The sequence below is a fragment of the Martes martes genome (assembly GCF_963455335.1).
Source record: "Martes martes genome assembly, chromosome: 1".
Lineage (NCBI taxonomy): Eukaryota > Metazoa > Chordata > Mammalia > Carnivora > Mustelidae > Martes > Martes martes.
Window position 1 is genome coordinate 68,908 of NC_137888.1, and position 16,799 is coordinate 85,706.

General features: G+C 53.1%; 1 protein-coding gene across 1 annotated transcript; it reads left to right on the plus strand.

Moving 5' to 3' along the window:
• Nucleotides 1-10,424: 10,424 nt before the first annotated feature.
• On the plus strand, nucleotides 10,425-16,799 carry S100B (S100 calcium binding protein B). Its single transcript, XM_080814082.1, has 3 exons — nucleotides 10,425-10,521; nucleotides 12,881-13,065; nucleotides 15,689-16,799. Exons 2-3 carry the CDS (start codon nucleotides 12,928-12,930, stop codon nucleotides 15,827-15,829), a joined length of 279 nt encoding a protein of 92 aa, XP_080670208.1. The 5' UTR covers nucleotides 10,425-10,521; nucleotides 12,881-12,927; the 3' UTR covers nucleotides 15,830-16,799.

Here is a 16,799-nt window from a genome sequence, read left to right on the forward strand (position 1 = left end):
TAGACCTTGATTGATTGGCCCTGAAAGAAATCTCTGTCCTCCGTCCTTCCGCGGCAGGTCCAGGTTCTCCCGACAGAAGAATAGTGACCTTCGTGATGATAATGGTCACCATCACCTGAGCACGGTCAGCCCTCTGCACACACGTACACGTGCACAGGCATTCCTGTGTGTGTGTGCATGTGCCTGCAAAATTTCCTTTACCCCTCCAGCAATCTCCTCGGGGATACGTCTCTCCCCCCTTTCACTGATGGCGAGAAAGTTAAGTCTTGCTGAAGGACGCTCCACAGAGGAGGGATTTCAACCCAGCTCCAGGATCAGCCCCCATGGCCGCCTGCTAGCTGGTAGCAGCATTCTTCAGAATAGGGAAGGCAATTCATTCTCATCGCCTTGACACTTGCATTTACTACAACAGAAGCCTTTTGTCCCTTCTCCCACGTCCCTTTAGAATACAGGCATCCTTTTCTCCCCAAGGACATGGGTCACTGTAAGGGACCTCGTGAGCAGCTTGGTGGCGGATGGCACTGTCCTTTGTACCAGAGAACAATGTCGCTGTCCAAGGCCTTTCCTCCTTGAAAACTCAAAGCAGAACGCCTCTTCCTGCCCCTGCACAGACTGAGCTGGGCTTGGGTCTAGTTTCTGAACTAACCAGTGCTAAGGGTTTGCCGAGCGGGTAAAAGCTGGCTGACAGGGGACAGAGCGTCTAAGGGACAGGAGAAGCCTTCAGCAGAAGCTCTGTGCACCCAGAAGAGGCGTCCGCTGACCCAGTCATGTCTCCGGCCACGCCATCCACTGCCCTCTCGCCGACAAGTGAATCTCTTTTTCCAGGACCACGGATAGAGCCCCCCTTGGGGGAGCCTACCTCCCGCAGCCAGGGGACCCTCACCATTAGGTCACAGTGGGTGCCTTCAGCATCTGCAGGTGCTGTGGACTAGGCACAGTAGGGCCTGAGCCTCCTTCACCCCCTCCAACCATCCCCAAAGTTTTGCAGACTGAGTGTTGGGCATTTGTCAGTAATGTCATGACCGTAAACCAAGTGGATGGCTGTTGGCTCCAGAGATGGCCAAGCCAGACAGTCGATTCAGTCATTCACAGTGGTCACCTGTCTTCCAGGTGTCATGCCAGCCGTCCCTTCCAGTCCCTGGAAAGCACCCATTGTAATGGCTGTCCGACAAATAACCCCCTGTTGGTACACCGTCTCCCTAAGCTTTTTCATTAGGTGGGCAATAGTACAGGCTCTTTTTGTAGTAGGCTATTTGTATTTACAATGTCTTATTACCTCATGTGATACCGAGCTATATATAATAAGGAATGTATATTTGGTCTTTGCACCCCTGGTTCCTGGCAGAGGTCTAAAACCCTGAGTGGGGGGTGAGGGAGGCATCTTCTGTTAGTGGTAACAAGCTCCCTTCAACCACACTGTATTAAGTTAGTAAGGGGACTCGGGGCTCGACTCTGGAGGAAAGGACCACGTGATTAGTGGGTTGGACCTTTCAGCCCCTCCCCTGGCAGGGAGGGGAGGGAGACCGGAGATTGAATTAACCCCCAATGGCCAGTGAGTTAATTAATCATGCCAACATCAAGAGCATGGGGTTCCGAGAACTTCCAGGTCGTACACGCGGAGGGGCGGAGACAGTTGTGCACATCCCCTCCCACGCCCTCCTCTTGCCCTCCGCGTCCTTCCCATTCGGCTGTACCAATAACAGCAAGAAAACCGTTCTCCTGAGTTCTTGGAGCCATTCTGGCACATTGCTGAATCGAAGGAGGGGGTCATGGGAGCCCCCAGTGTGTAGGCAGTCAGTCAGAAGCATGTGTGGCCAGGGACTCGTCTGAAGGAGGGGCAGCCTTGTGGGACTGAGCCCTACCCTGCGGGGTGTGTGCCGACTCCGGGTAGACGGCATCGGTACTGGGCTGACCTGTAAGACACAGAGCTATTGTCAGAGAACTAGTTGATGTAGGAGGAAAGCCCACACATTTGGTGTCAGAAGGGTTCTATTGGTAAAATACAAATCATAGTACAGCAGTTTGTGGAGTTTATATATTCAAAAATAGCTGTTGATTTCAGGCACAGTGCTATTGTTTTCCTGCATTTTGTCTCCTCTACCAAGTTTACTCTTTCCATATAATATAATTTTCAAGATTTATTTATTTATTTTATTTTTTTTAATTTTTTTAAAATTTATTTATTTGTTAGAGAGAGATCGAGCGAGCACAGGCAGACAGAGTGGTAGGCAGAGGCAGAGGGAGAAGCAGGCTCCCCGCTGAGCAAGGAGCCCGATGTGGGACTCGATCCCAGGACGCTGGGATCATGACCTGAGCCGAAGACAGCCGCTTAACCAACTGAGCCACCCAGGCATCCCTATTTATTTATTTTAAACAGAGAGAGCCAGAGAGAGAGAGAGTGAGCACAAGCCAGAGAGGAGAGAGAGAATCTCAACAGAGTCCCCGCTGAGCACAGAGCCTGACCCCGGGCTCAACTCCAGGACCCTGAGATCACGACCTGAGCTGAAATCCAAAGTCACAACCAACTGTGCCACCCAGGTGCCCCTCCATATAATATCTTTAAAATTTTTTTATTTTGAAATCATTTTTGTGTAATGAAAGAGTGGTAAAAAATTAACAAAACCTTTTAATTTTTCTTGTTACCTAGTGCATCGGTCTGAGTCCAAGCTGACATAAAGAATTATGAAAGTACGACAAAGAATTGACTACACAGAGAAATCTAAAGGGCCTCCCAGGTATAAGGGAGCACACCCCAGGAGCACAGACTTACAGAGGAACCCTCCGCAAGGCTGGGTTCGTACTGTTGGAAAGGGTGTGCTGGCGGCACAGACCAGAACTGGTCCACAGGCCTGGGCCAGCAGGAATGCCTGCTGGGAGAACCAGCACAGCCCAGGCATCCCTGTGCCCACTGCTGGCACACCCAGAATGCAAGGCCCCGGCCGCTCTTCACCCCGCCGGCTTCTCTGGGCTGCAGGGAGCACTCCTGAGGAGAGATGGTGCAGGGCAGTGTCATCACCACTCCATATGATGGCAGACAGGGAGTCCCCCCGACTCCCTGTGCCCTCTGAGAACATAAGCCCAGCATGCACCCTCATCCAGGCCTATCTGTGGCCCAGCTGTGGACTCGGGGGCAGGGGACCCCCACAAACACAAAGCTTTCTGCTGAAGCACCTGAGCAATCTCTTACCCAGAACCTTGGCCTCTACCAACATCTGTGAAGCAGTGATATGCCATGTCCTCAGCCCACAAGCAGGGTCAGATCTCAGCCAGTCACAGTCTATGCCACACACACGGAGCCCAGGTGAACCTGGGCTGCTGGGCCTGTGCACAGAGGGTGCTGGGGTGCCATCATGGGTGCGAGCCTCAGCTCCATGGTGATGGCACCAGGAAGGGGCTGAGACCTCCATGGCACAAGCCAGGCGAGGAGAGAAGGTGGACATGCAGAGTGGGCAGCAAGCAGATGTGAGTGCACCTTCTGTAGTGTCTGTGCCAGAGAGCCAGGGTAAAGAGGCCAGTGGGGCCTGGCCATGCCAGTTTTGTGGGGCCAATCTCCCGGTGTCCAGTTTGTAGATGTCTTACACAGGCATAAGACCCATCGGCGCACTATCATCAGTACAGCGGACAAGCGTGCTACTCTGTGAGCTGCCAAGATGATCGAGGTCTCCTCAGACAGTATTCTGGCATCAAGCAGGAGAACCTTTATGTCCCTGAGACAACACAGAGGGTATGCCTTTGGCCCTGCCAGGTAAAAGCAAACTGTTTCTGGGGGGCCTTAACAATTGGTTTTGAAAGGCAAAACCCATCAGTATGCTGTCCACAAGAGACTCATTTGAGCTCCAATGACACCTCCAGAGTGAGAGTGGGAGAGGAACCATTTATCATGCTAATGGACATCAAAAGAAAGCTGGATTAGCATTTCTTATATCAGAAAAAATAGATTTAAACCATAAGTAAAGGGTTTATCCAACAAGAAAATCTAACAACTATAAATATTTATATCCCTAACATGGGAGCAGCCAATTATAAATACCAATTAATAACAAAATCAAAGAAACACATTGACAACATGGTAATAATATGGGACTTTAACACCCACTCGTTGCAGTGGACAGATCACTTAAGCATAAGATCAACAAGGAAACAAGGGTTTCGAATGACACACTGGACCAGATGATGGACATCACAGACATATTCAGAACATTCCATCCTTAAGCAACAGAATACACATTCTTCTCAAGTGCACATGGAACATTCTCCAGAATAGATCACATCCTGGGTCACAAGTCAGGTCTCAACTGGTACCAAAAGACTGGGATCATTCCCTGCATATTTTCAGAGCACAATGCTTTGAAACTGGAACCCAATCACAAGAGGAAAGTTGGAAAGAACTCAAATACATGGAGGCTAAAGAGCATCCTACTAAGAATGAATGGGTCAACCAGGAAATTCAAGAGGAATTGAAAAAAAATTCATGAAAACAAATGAAAATGAAAACACAACGGTTCAAAATCTTTGGTGATGCAGCAAAGGTGGTCCTGAGTGGAAAGTATATAGCAAGACAAGCCTTTCTCAAGAAACAAGAAAAGTCTCAAGCACACAACCTAACACTTACACCTAAAGGAGCTGGAGAAAGAACAGCAAAGAAAGCCTAAACCCAGCAGGAGAAGACAAATAATAAAGATCAGAGCAGAAATCAATGAAATAGAAACCAAAAGAATAATAGAACAGATCAACGAAACTAGGAGCTGGTTCTTATTACTTCTTTCAGAGTTATCAAAAAGAAAAGAGAAAGGACCCAAATAAATAAAATCATGCATGAAAGAGGAGAGATCACAACCAATACTGAAGAAATACAAACAATTATAAGAACATATTAAGAGCAACTATATGCCCACAAATTAGGCAGACTGGAAGAAATGGATGCATTCCTGGGAATGTATAAGCTACCAAAACTGAAACAGGAAGAAATAGAAAACCTGAACAGACCCATAAGCAGCAAGGAAATTGAAGCAGTGATCAAAAATCTCCCAACAAACAAGACTCCAGGGCTGGATGGGAATTCTACCAGGGAATTCTACCAAACATTTAAAGAATTAATACCTATTCTTCTGACTGTTTCCAAAAAAGAAATAGAAAGAAAACTTTCAAACTCTTTCTATGACTCCAGCATTACCTTGATCCCAAAACCAGACAAAGACCCCACCAAAAAGGAGAATATCCCTGATGAACATGGATGCAAAAATTCTCACCAAGAAGCCAATAGGATCCAACAGTACATTAAAAAGAATATTCACCACAACCAGTGGGATTTACTCCTGGGCTGCAAGGATGGTTCAATATCCACAAATCAATCAATGTGATACAATACCTTAATAAAAGAAAGAAGAAGAACCATAAGATCTTCTCAATAGATATAGGCAAAGCATTTGACAAAGCACAGCCTCCTTTCTTGATTAAAACTCTTCACACTGTAGGGATAGAGGAAAAATGCCTCAATATCATAAAAGCCATATATGAATAGCCCACAGCAATATCATTCTCAATGGGGAAAAACTGAGAGCTTTTCTCCTAAGGTCAGAAACACAGCAGGGATGTCCACTGTCACCACTGCTATTCAACATAGTACTAGAAGTCGTAGCCTAAGCAACCACAACAAAAAGAAAAAAAGGGGGTGGGCATCTGAGAAGAAGTCAAACTCTCAGTCTTCACAGGTGACATGATACTCTATGTGGAAAACCCAAGAGACTCCACCCCAAAATTGCTAGAACTCATACAGGATTTGAGCAAACTGGCAGGATATAAAATCAATGCACAGAAATCAGTTGCATTTCTATACACTAACAATGAGACAAAAGAAAGAAAAATTCAGGAATTGATCCCATTTACAATTGCACTAAACACATAAGATATCTAGGAATAAACCTAACCAAAGAGGCAAAGGATCTGTACTCTGAAAACTATAGAACATTCATGAAAGAAATTCAGGAAGACACAAAGTAATGGAAAAACTGTTCCATGCTCATGATTGGAAGAACAAATATTGTTAAAATGTCTATGTTACCTAGAGCAATCGATACGTTCAATGCAATCCCTGTCAAAATGCCATCAACATTTTTCACATAGCTGGAATAAATAATCCTAAAATTTGGTGTTTTTTTAATAAAGATTTTATGTATTTATCTGTCAGAGGGAAAGAGCACAAGCAGGGGGAGCAGCAGGCAGAGGGAGAAGCAGGCTCCCTGCTGAGCAAAGGTACCTGATATGGGACTTAATTTCAGGACCCTGGGATCATGACCTGAGCTGAAGGTTGACGCTTAACTGACTGAGCTCCCCAGCCTCCTATAAATAATCCTAAAATTTGTATGGAACTAGAAAAGACCCCAAATAGCCAAAATAATGTTGAGGGTGGGGGAAACCAAAGCTGGTGGCATCCTAATTCCAGACTTCATGCTGCATTACAAGGCTGTCATCAAGACAGCATGGTTTTGGCACAAAAACAGACATAGATCAATGGAACAGGACAGAGAGCCCAGAAATGGACCCTCAACTCCATGGTCAACTAATCTTCAACAAAGCAAGAAAGAATCCAGCGGAAAACATAGTCTTGTCAACAAATGGTGCTGGGAAAATTGGACAGACACATGCAGAAGAATGAAACTGGACCATATCCTTACACCACACACAAAAATAGACTCAAAATAGATGAAAGAACCAAATATGAGACAGGAATCCATCAAAATCCTAGAGGCGAACACAGGCAGAAACCTCTGAGACCTCAGCCGTAGCAACTTCTTGCTGGACACATCTCCAATGGCAAGGGAAGCAAGGGCAAAAGTGAACTGTTGGGACTTCATCAAGATCAAAACCTTTTGCACAGCAAAGAAAACAGTCGACAAAACTGAAAGACAACTGAATGGGAGAAGATATTTGCAAACGACATATCAGATAAAGTGCTAGTCTCCAAAATCTATAAAGAACTTACCAAACTCAACACCCAAAGAATAAATAATCCAACCAAGAAATGGGCAGAGGACATGAACAGACATTTCTGCAAAGAAGACATCCAGATGGCCAACAGACACATGAGAAAGTGCTCCCCATCACTCGGCATCAGGGAAACACAAATCAAAACCACAGTGAGATCCCACCTCACCCTAGTCAGAATGGCTAAAATTAACCAGTCCGGAAATGACAGATGCTGGCGAGGATGCGGAGAAAGGGGAGCCTCCTGCACTGTTGGTGGGAACGCAAGCTGGTGCAGCCACTCTGGAAAACAGCATGGAGGTTCCTCAAAAAGTTGAAAATAGAGCTCCCTTATGACCCAGCAATCAGAATACTGGGTATTTACCCCCAAAATACAAATGGAGTGATCTGAAGGGACATCTGCCCCGCAGTGTTCATAGCAGTGACGCCCACAATAGCCAAACTGTGGGAAGAGCCCGGATGTCCATCGACAAATGAACAGATAGAGAAGACGGGGTTCGTCTACACAACGTAATGTGACTCAGCCATCAGAAAGGGAGACGTCCTGCCCTTTGTATCGACGTGGATGGAACTGGAGGGTATTGTGCTGAGTGAAATAAGTCAGTCAGAGAAAGACAATTATATGATCACACTCATATGTGGAATCTAAGAAATAAAACATGAACATAGGGGAAGGGAAGGAAAAATAAAACAAGAAGAAATCAGAGAAGGAGGCAAACCAAAGAGACTTTTCATCGTAGGAAACAAACTGAGGGTTGCTGGAGGGAAGGGGCGGATGGCGTAACTGGGGGACGGGCATTAAGGAGGGCACAGGATGTGATTGGCACTGGGTGTCATATAAGACTAATGAATCACTGACCTCTACCTCTGAAACTAGTAATACACTGTATGTTAATTAAATGAATTTAAATTGAAAAATAAAATAAAATCATTAAACCCCCGCCCCCAAAAAAGCAATTGGTTTTGAGGGAAAGGCCCCAGTCAGATCAACAGCTGATACCAAGTGTCAGGTGCTGTGTTGGGTCTTCTCCAAGAGAGACGCCTCGTCTGGCAGCTCCAAATGAAGTCACCAGTTGACCCGTCCATACAGTCCCCATCCTCCACAACGCACACGGCGTCCACACAGGCGACACTGGCAGGTTAAATGGGTTTGTGGTATCACCACCCTTGTCTATACCAGCTCTTTGATGACGGCACTAACCTCTAAAATTCTCCCAGGGCTGCAGTATTGCTCAGTTCACTGTCATGATAAGAAGGGGCAGCTGTAGGGACGACCCCCCGGTTCTTCTGTCTCACTGGTCCTGCGCTCGTGCGTGAGGGAGCCTGGGAAGGCTCTGCCAGGGGCTGAGTATGTCTGTTCCAAGTACACATTCAGGAGCTAAAGAAAGGAGGACCCGGAGAGAATGAGAGAAACGAGCACCCGGAGAGTCCCTGAGCCAGCAGGCCCACGGGGAGCCGGTCGGGTATGGACTCTGTCACCCAAACACCACGTAGGAGTGGGGGGCCATGGTGTCGTTTTGTGGCCCCAGGAACTAACATCAACGCAGAGCCCATATCTAATTACCCCTGGAGAGACGTAAGAATTTCTTTTCAGATCCTCATTTCCACTCGGTGCTCACATCGGCAAGCAGCTGCAGGTGCCTTGGGGACAGCCTGAAGGAAGTTTCCTGATGGTACTGGTGGCAGTGCAGGGCCTTGTCTGAAGGGCCTTGTCCTCCATCACGAGACTGGAGTTGCGGCCCAACGTAGATCTGGGAACGTGGGGGAGAGGCTGCGATCCTTCACTGTGGTGGTTCCAGTCAGATCTTGGGTCCCAGACCTGGCGTTTTTCCGAGGGCCCGGGTGAAGCCGGCTGCCCATCCACTGCCAAAGATCTCCGTGGACCCAGGCCTCCTGACGCCTGGAGCGTCCCTCTGCTCCTTTGACATCCCATCCCCCGGCTGGAAGGCGGGGAGCCTGTTCCAGAAGCGGCCACGCGCAGGGCCCCTCGTCGGCTCCGTGGTCTACTCCGGCACGTAGGTCTCGCGGCGTCGGGGCGAGCCGCTCCTGCGGGCCGGAGCAGCGGGCGGGGCGCGGATGTGAGGGTCCCGCAGGACTAGCCCAGGGGTCCAGGGTGACGAGCGGAGACCCCTAACCAGGCCGTCTGGAGAGGGAGCCGGCGAGAGCTGCGAGTGCGAAGGCCACGGAGGAGCTTCGGGCCCCGGGCCCCCTTGCGGCCGAGGGCCGGGAAGGTCCCTGTCCCGGGGGGCCTTGCCCTCAGCCGGCCCTCAGCCCGGACACGTGCTCCCGCGCTCTTCTGGTCTCGTGTGCGCTCCGGCGGGAGACGAAGCCGGGGGCGCCCCAGCGCCTGAAAGCCCCCCACTTCCAGGTGACCGTTCCCCTCTAGGCCGGGGAGCCCGGCCCCCTCTCCCCGCTCTCTGCTCCCACGGAGCCCGGCACGGGGTGGGCGCATCAGTGCCCTCGGCTGTGGCGGGAGGCCGTGCCGCGGGCAGCCCGAGGGCAGGCGCCATGCTCGGTGACCGGCGGCCGGATGGGCAGATTCCACACTCCTTGTCCCCCTGCAGCAGCGGCTGCAGCTGTGTCGTGGGCGCTGCGGAGCGAGCACAGGGCCGGCCCACCCTAGCGCCGGGCGCACGGCCCCGGGGCCCAGTTCCTCCTTCCCCGCACAGCACGGGGCCCTTCGGCAGCCTGAGGGCAGCTGAGGACGCGGGCCCAGCCCAGGCCACTCGGGTTCCGCGCAGGCAGGTGTGGGCACAGCGGGGGGCCGGGGCGGGGACAACTCAAGCCCCAAGGCTCACGGCCCAGCATGGTGTCCAGGACACGCTTCCACGTGTCGAAGAGTCAAGAAGTTCCTGGTGAAGCAGATGGTGACAGGACAGCGGTGTCCACAGGCGGCTCCTGTAGGAGGTGACCGTGGCCTCTGCGAACCCGGGTCAGGAGACGGGCCCAGTACTGCGGGGCGCCCGGGGTGCGGGTGTGCGCCTCGCGGGGGGCTGTCGTTCCGGGGGCGGTGAGGGAGGCCGTGCAGGGACGGGCTGGGGGCCGGGCGCGGGGCGGTGCAGGGGCCCCCCCGGAAAGCAGCCCGAGGCCCCCAGTCCCCTGCTCAGCCTGTGCTTGGAAGCGCTGCGGTCTTGGCCGAGCATTTGCTTTGTTTGCAGCAAGGACCGGGGCTCTGTCCTCTCCCCACCCCCGGCCTCGCCCTCACAGCCGCATCGATCTTCATGTATAATTAAAGCAGCCCAGAAAGCTGACGCCCTGCTTCCTGCCCCCCAGGACTCTCTTCCTTGGCCGGAGTGCGGTCTTGGCTCCCGAGCCAGGCCCCGGGTGGCCGCGGGCTCAATGCGGCCCTGTGTGCAGGCCTGGCTGCCCGCTGCCCCCAGCCGCACCCCCCACCCCCGCGCCTCCCCCTTGGCTGCGGGCCCTGCAGCGCCGCACCCGCCAGGGCCGGGCCGGGAAGGGATAAGAGGCCGCCCCGCGGCCGCCGGGCCACTCGGGAGCACAGCCGGGAGGGACACGGAGCAGCCCGCAGCCGCTGATGTGAGGACCTTCGGGGACAACCTGCTCTTTTCTTTGGGGGGCAGGAAGGAGGGCTGGGAAGGAGGTGGTGGGTCCCCGAGCCCCTGAGGCCGGCTGGTGCGGCTCCCGTCCCGCCTTGTGGACGTGACCCCGGCTGGCCCAGCGGGACTTCAGGCCCCAGTGGGCTGCGGTCCCGGCTCAGAGCCCACTGGGACTTGCCCTGGGGGGGGGGCGCTGACGAATGACGCCCCTTCCCCAAGTCTCGGGGGTTTTGGGCCCCCCCAGGAGACTGACAGCAGCCGGAGCTCGGGCAGCCCCACCCCGAAGAGGAGCGTTTTCTCTCCCCGCAGCTCCTGTCTGGGCCCAGGGTTTGCCGCCAGAGTCCCGGGGCCTGGCCCACCCAGAAGTCACGGGACCGCTGGGAGGGCTTGGGGAGGAGGTGACAAACTGGGTCAGAGAAACTGGGGTTTGGTGGGTGTAACTTTCTTCAGGGTTAAGACTTCTCAGGGAGGTAGGACCCCTTCCCACGTCCCAGGGATGCGTCCTTGGGGCACTTAGAGCCCAGAAGCCTCTTATTTCCACGCAGAGAGATTAAGGCAGGACTAAGAGGCTGACTGAGGCGGGAGTAACGTTCAGGGAACCAAGCAGGAAGGAAATACAGATGTTTGATTTCCATTTCTCTTGAAAGATAAGCTTTAAAGCAGGGAAGAATTTAAAAGGAAAAACGCTGTAATTAATTTGGCTGTGGTTGTGAAGAAAGTCACATTATGTGGAGCTTTCGAACATGGAATATGTTTTGTGCTTTTCCTTTAACAACAATCCCGCTAGTCATGCTTTATGGAAAAATAAGCCGGCGGCTCCTTCCCTGAGTGATCACAGACTGTGAGGAGCAGCAGAAAAATGCACAGGTTTCTTGGGGTTTTTTTGGTTTCCAAAAAACAGAATCAATAATTGAAAACCTGGGCGCAAAGGATAAGAACGAATGAAACGCTCAAGATTCTTTTTTAACGTTAAAGATTTAAATCCATCTGGCTTGTTCCGTCCACGTGTGATAAATCTGATTTTTAGGGGTTTAAGAGCAAAGCAAAAGGTGCTGATTATTAGTAAGGTGACAGGTGACTGCAGCAAAGGTCAGGCCAAGACAAAAATCCACAACGCTGTCTCCTCTGAGAAATCGGAAGTAAAAAAAATCAGAAATAAATAAAATGTTAAGTATTTCCTCCAATGTATTGCTCAGATACAAGTGATGTATCCAACACGGGAGTGATTTTTCAACAATGAGATGTCGTTTTGTAACTACTTTCAGCTGAGACAGCGCGAGGACCCTTCACTGATGGGAACTCAAGGCCGGAGGTCGGTGGGTGTCTCTGTCTCAGTTTTGTGGGTCGACTGACGGGCTGTCCTTCCTAAAACGTCCCCAAGTCCCAGGAGCCAACAGATAGCTCCTGCTTTCAGGCCGAGGCGGAGGTACCGGCGGAGAAGGCAGCAGGAACCTGAGTCACTCCGGGGCGCGTTGGAGGCTGCAGAGACCGCAAGGGCCCGGGGGGCTCAGCCTCCTGCTGCTCTGTCCGTCCTGCCTCCCGACCGGCCCGGCCCGGCCTGGGGACCGTGTGGTTTCCGCGGACCGTCTCCGATCGGTCACGGAGATGCTGGTCTTCGTTCAAGAGCATCTGCGGCGTTTCTGCCGTATTTGTTTCTCGTTCGATGTCCGGCGGTTTTCGGTCGCGTTGCTCACACCCATCAAAAAAGAATCCCTTAAGGATTTATATTTAACATGAGTTGTTTACATATTATTTCAAAGGAAAGCAAGTTCCTGCATTTTACGGCCTTCGAATCTTGAAGAAGGACCTGCACTTCTCTTGCTGAACTTACTCTGAATCTGTGCGCGCTGCTCTGTGCGTTCACCAGCAGGATTCTCTACTCTGTCCGCTAGGTGTTTCCCGGCGGCTCACGGGAGCACCGTTGACTTCCGCAGGCCCCTTCCCTTCCTCGCACCTTACCTCCTTCTAGTCAGTTCTAACGTCGGGCGGTCAGCGCTTTGCTCCCCTGCACTCTGGCCCCTCATCTTGGAGCCCGGTAGGGCAGAGGGTGGCCTGCAGGGGAGGAAGCAGGAATCGGCCCCCAGACCCCCTCACGGCGCTGCCCCTGTCTTCCTGCTGGAGTCCCCCGTGGGCCAAACCCGCGCGGAAGCCAGGGCACAGGGGATCTTCGGATGCGGCCACAGGGACCAAGAAGGGAGGGGCGGGCGGGGGTGGATGTAAGCGGCGGTAGGAGACCTGGGACGGCGGCTCCCTGCCGGCGGGGATGAGCCGGGGCCAGTCTCGCCCCCTCCTCTGGGCGGAATTCTGTAGAGCTGACACGGTACCTGTTCTGTGTACAGACAAGGCAGAAAGCACCAGAGGGCATCTTTCCTTTGTGGACCCTGGGATGTCTGAGCTGGAGAAGGCCGTGGTGGCCCTCATCGATGTCTTCCACCAGTATTCCGGGAGGGAGGGCGACAAGCACAAGCTGAAGAAATCCGAACTCAAGGAGCTCATCAACAGTGAGCTTCCCCACTTTTTAGAGGTGAGTCTCGCTTTTTAAAATCCAGTGTATCCGTTCTCCATCCACTCATAAAACCACTGTGCGTTTTCTCTTCTGGGCTGCCTGAAGGTGATTGTGGTGTAGGCTGGTTCTCCACACGTGTTTGTGCAACTGAACCCCCATTTTATTTTTTTTAAGATTTTATTTATTTATTTGACAGAGAGAGATCACAGGTAGGCAGAGAGGCAGGCAGAGAGAGGGGGAAGCAGGCTCCCCGCTGAGCAGAGGGCCCGATGCAGGGCTCGATCCCAGGACCCTGAGACCGTGACCTGAGCCGAAGGCAGAGGCTTAACCCCCGAGCCCCCAGGCGCCCCAGTGAACCCCCATTTTAGAGACGAGCTCAGATGGCCCCCATTCTCATTTTCATGTTTCATGTATGGTCGGAGCAGCCAGGAGAAACTGCTGTCTCAGAGGCGGAAGTACAGGTTACAGAGAATGATGACTTTTCTGAGAAATGGGAGGGTGTACAGCGGTGATGAGGGCGGGACGGGGTGGGAAGTGTACTCACGACTTGCCACGGCCCACCGTGCGCAGACGAGAAAGAGGTTCGACGTGAGCTCTGGTCTGGGGAGGACTGTGCCCGCATTACCTGCGCGATCAGCGCCCACCGGGGAGCCTCGAGACGCCATTCACTCAGCAAGTGCTCACTGAGGGCGTCCTGTGTTCACCGCGGGGAGACTCGGGCCCGAGGACACGGCCTGGTGCATGGGCGGCCGCAGCCGCCCCCGTCTCCACTGCCCTCAGATCAGCCTTTGTCTGCACTGCGCCCCGTCCGGTGCCCTTGAGGTCACAGACTGCAGTCCAGCTGGTCGCTGACCTTCCCTTAGTGCCCAGAACCCAGGCCACACACAGGAAATGGCCAGACAACAAACCAGGGCGCCAGGGTCTGACCAAGCGCTAATTCCGGGAACGGTGCCAGGACAGCCGGCGTGGCCCCGCGGCCCGGGCAGGGGAGCGGCCCTCCTGAGCCCGCCGACCGGCTGCAGCGCCCCAGGTTCCGGCAGCGAGGCAGCGCCCGCCGTCTGCAGGGCCCCCTGGGGTGCTCCTGTCCGCGCCCCGACCAAAACACGCCATCGCTGCGAACCCCGGGACGCACCAGCAGGCTCGGGGGGTGGGGTGGGCATCTCTTGGGCTGACTCTGGGGTTTTCTCAGGCGTTCGAGTTCACGAGCCGCTGTCCGCCTGCGCGCTCAGTTCCCCGCACGTCCCACCTTCTAACCTAACGGCCCGAACTCCCAGTTTCTTCTGTAGACGAGGGGGTTCTGGGGTGAAAGGAGACGGTGTTTGTCAAGCACTGAACCTACAGTGACGGCTCAACAAGCAATTACCAGTAATTAGTGATGACAAAGCTATTACAAAATAATATAAATTATATAAAATAATCATTCATCATTATTGTTGATTTTAAAACAGGAAAAGCTTAGCATGTGGGAACCACAATTTATAAAAGACAAATAATTCACAGTAAGTGGGTCAAGGTATCATCAACATTAGTTGACCTGGTTTTATTGGGGTAATTTCGGTTTGGGGGTGAATCTATAACGTAATCGAAACAGCGTCCTTCCCGTCCGTCTTAGCAGATGTCTCCAGGGCCCACCCAGCCCCCCCTGGAATCCGTCCTGCATATATGCTCTCTTCAAGGCGGCTTGTGGACATGCCCCCCGACTGCTCCGGGCCAAGCTCTCCGGCCCCGCGGCTGACGAGTCCCAGCAGCCTGCACTTAGGCTGTCCGTGCGAGTTTGGTGCCACGTTCTTCCCACCGCGCCTAAAGCCCTGCCCTGTGTCTGCCCCCTGGGACCTGTAACCCCGTTTGCTCAGCAGCAGTGACAGTCAGCAGAGCCGGCAGGAAAGTCCCCTGACACCCAGAAAGCAACTTGAGGGGCAAAAAGAACACAGGACTTAACAAATTTAGGATCTGTTCCCAAGAGTCATTCCAGAAAAAAAAAACCAGTTTTGTAGGGTTTTTTTGTTTTTTTGTGTGTTTTTTTTGACAGAGATCACAAGTAGGCAGAGAGGCAGGCAGAGAGAGAGGAGGAAGCGAGCTCCCCGCCGAGCAGAGAGCCCGATGTGGGGCTCGATCCCAGGACCCTGAGATCATGACCCGAGCCGGAGGCAAGGGCTTAACCCACTGAGCCACCCAGGTGCCCCCCAAAACCCACTTTTGAAACATGAAAACCCACCGAAAACTTTCATTCTAAGGACTTCCACTCCCAGAAGCAGTGAAACACTTGGGGGAACCAAAAGTTCACGTTTTCTTCCAAGATGTTTGCTCACCATGCGTTCGGGCGTCGGGGCTGCATCCCCTCTCCGGGCGTTTCGGGTTTAGGCACAGTGAGAGCGAGCGACAGCCCTGCTCGTTCCATTTCGCCTTTGCCGAGCAGCTTGGGTCCCCCCGGACCTACGGGTGGAACAGACGCTCGGACCCCCCGAGAGTCGGCCCAGCCGAGAGTCTCCCCGTCACACGAAAGACCTTTCTGGTATTTCAGGGCATCTTCTATCTTAACTTGCTTCTGGCACAAATTATGAAAACCAGCCAACGATTAATTGTGTCTCGGCCCTAAACTTCATCTAAAAACAAGCTGGGCAGCTTCTCTTCTATCTCGTAGGAAGTCAAGGAGCAGGAGGTCGTGGACAAAGTCATGGAAACTCTGGACAGTGATGGAGACGGCGAATGTGACTTCCAGGAGTTTATGGCCTTCGTTGCCATGGTTACCACCGCCTGCCACGAGTTCTTTGAACACGAGTGAGCCGGCAGAGCAGTTGCCGTGACAGGGACGAGGGTCGCGCAGGAAGCAGAGAGCGGGGCTCGCAGCTAGTAGGAACGGAGCTTCCCGCCGCGCTGTAGCTAATTAGGAAGCTTGACTTGCTTTGTCAACGAGCAGTTGACAACCTCTTCCCAGGGCTGACTCTGGCCCCATCGTTCTTTCTGCTCCGCTCAGCACACGCGTCAGCGGACGGGGCGCGCGACCCGGGCCATCATCGTTCCGGGGAGCGTGCGCTCGGCCGCCGTCGTGGCTGTGGAGAGCCCTAACCCAGGACTGCCACGCTGACCCCAGGAATGCTCTGGGCATGTGTGCTTCCTGGAGTCAGAAAGACAAAGCTTTGCCCTTAAGTTGGTGTACCCTCCGTGCCAATGAACCCTCGGGGCGTGAGGGGGTCCGACGTGCCACCGGTCCCCTTCCCCGCGGGGAGCTGTGGGTCCTGAGCACACACCCTCGCTCGCAGAGCTGCAGGAAGCCTGTGTCTCACGAACCGTCAAGTACTGACACTTTGGTTCTAGCCGGGACTGAGGATCAGGATTCCACACTCTGCCGACTCCCTGCTCGGCTCCCACCTGCTGCCCTGCGGGCTGTGTGGCGGGGACGGCGCGCCTCTCTGCAGACAGGCCCCCTTCCCGTGGCCTCCTCTCCGGTCCGGGAAGGGCCCTGACCCTCCCGCCTGTGTGCTGAGGCTGGGCCTGCCCACGGCGGTTGGCAAAGTCGGTGGACCTGGAAAGCTGAGCTGTGTGCTCGGGTATCCACGAAGTCAAATAAATCAGTTTCAAATCATTCACATAATCAACTTATAAATGCTAACAGTCACGTTCCAGAGAAGTCCCGTTAACCTTATCGACCCCTTCTTCCGCTGCTTCTTCTAAGTGCACAGGCTTGGCAGTTCACAAGCCAGGTGGTTGCTTGTATTCGCATTAAATAAAAAGAATGCCGTGACAGTTGTCGT

Bases quoted from the DNA above. Each gene is read 5' to 3' on its own strand.
- S100B (XM_080814082.1), top strand. From the start codon at position 12,928: ATGTCTGAGCTGGAGAAGGCCGTGGTGGCCCTCATCGATGTCTTCCAC. The intron at 13,066-15,688 runs GTGAGTCTCGCT...TCTATCTCGTAG, and splicing joins AGCTTCCCCACTTTTTAGAG to GAAGTCAAGGAGCAGGAGGT.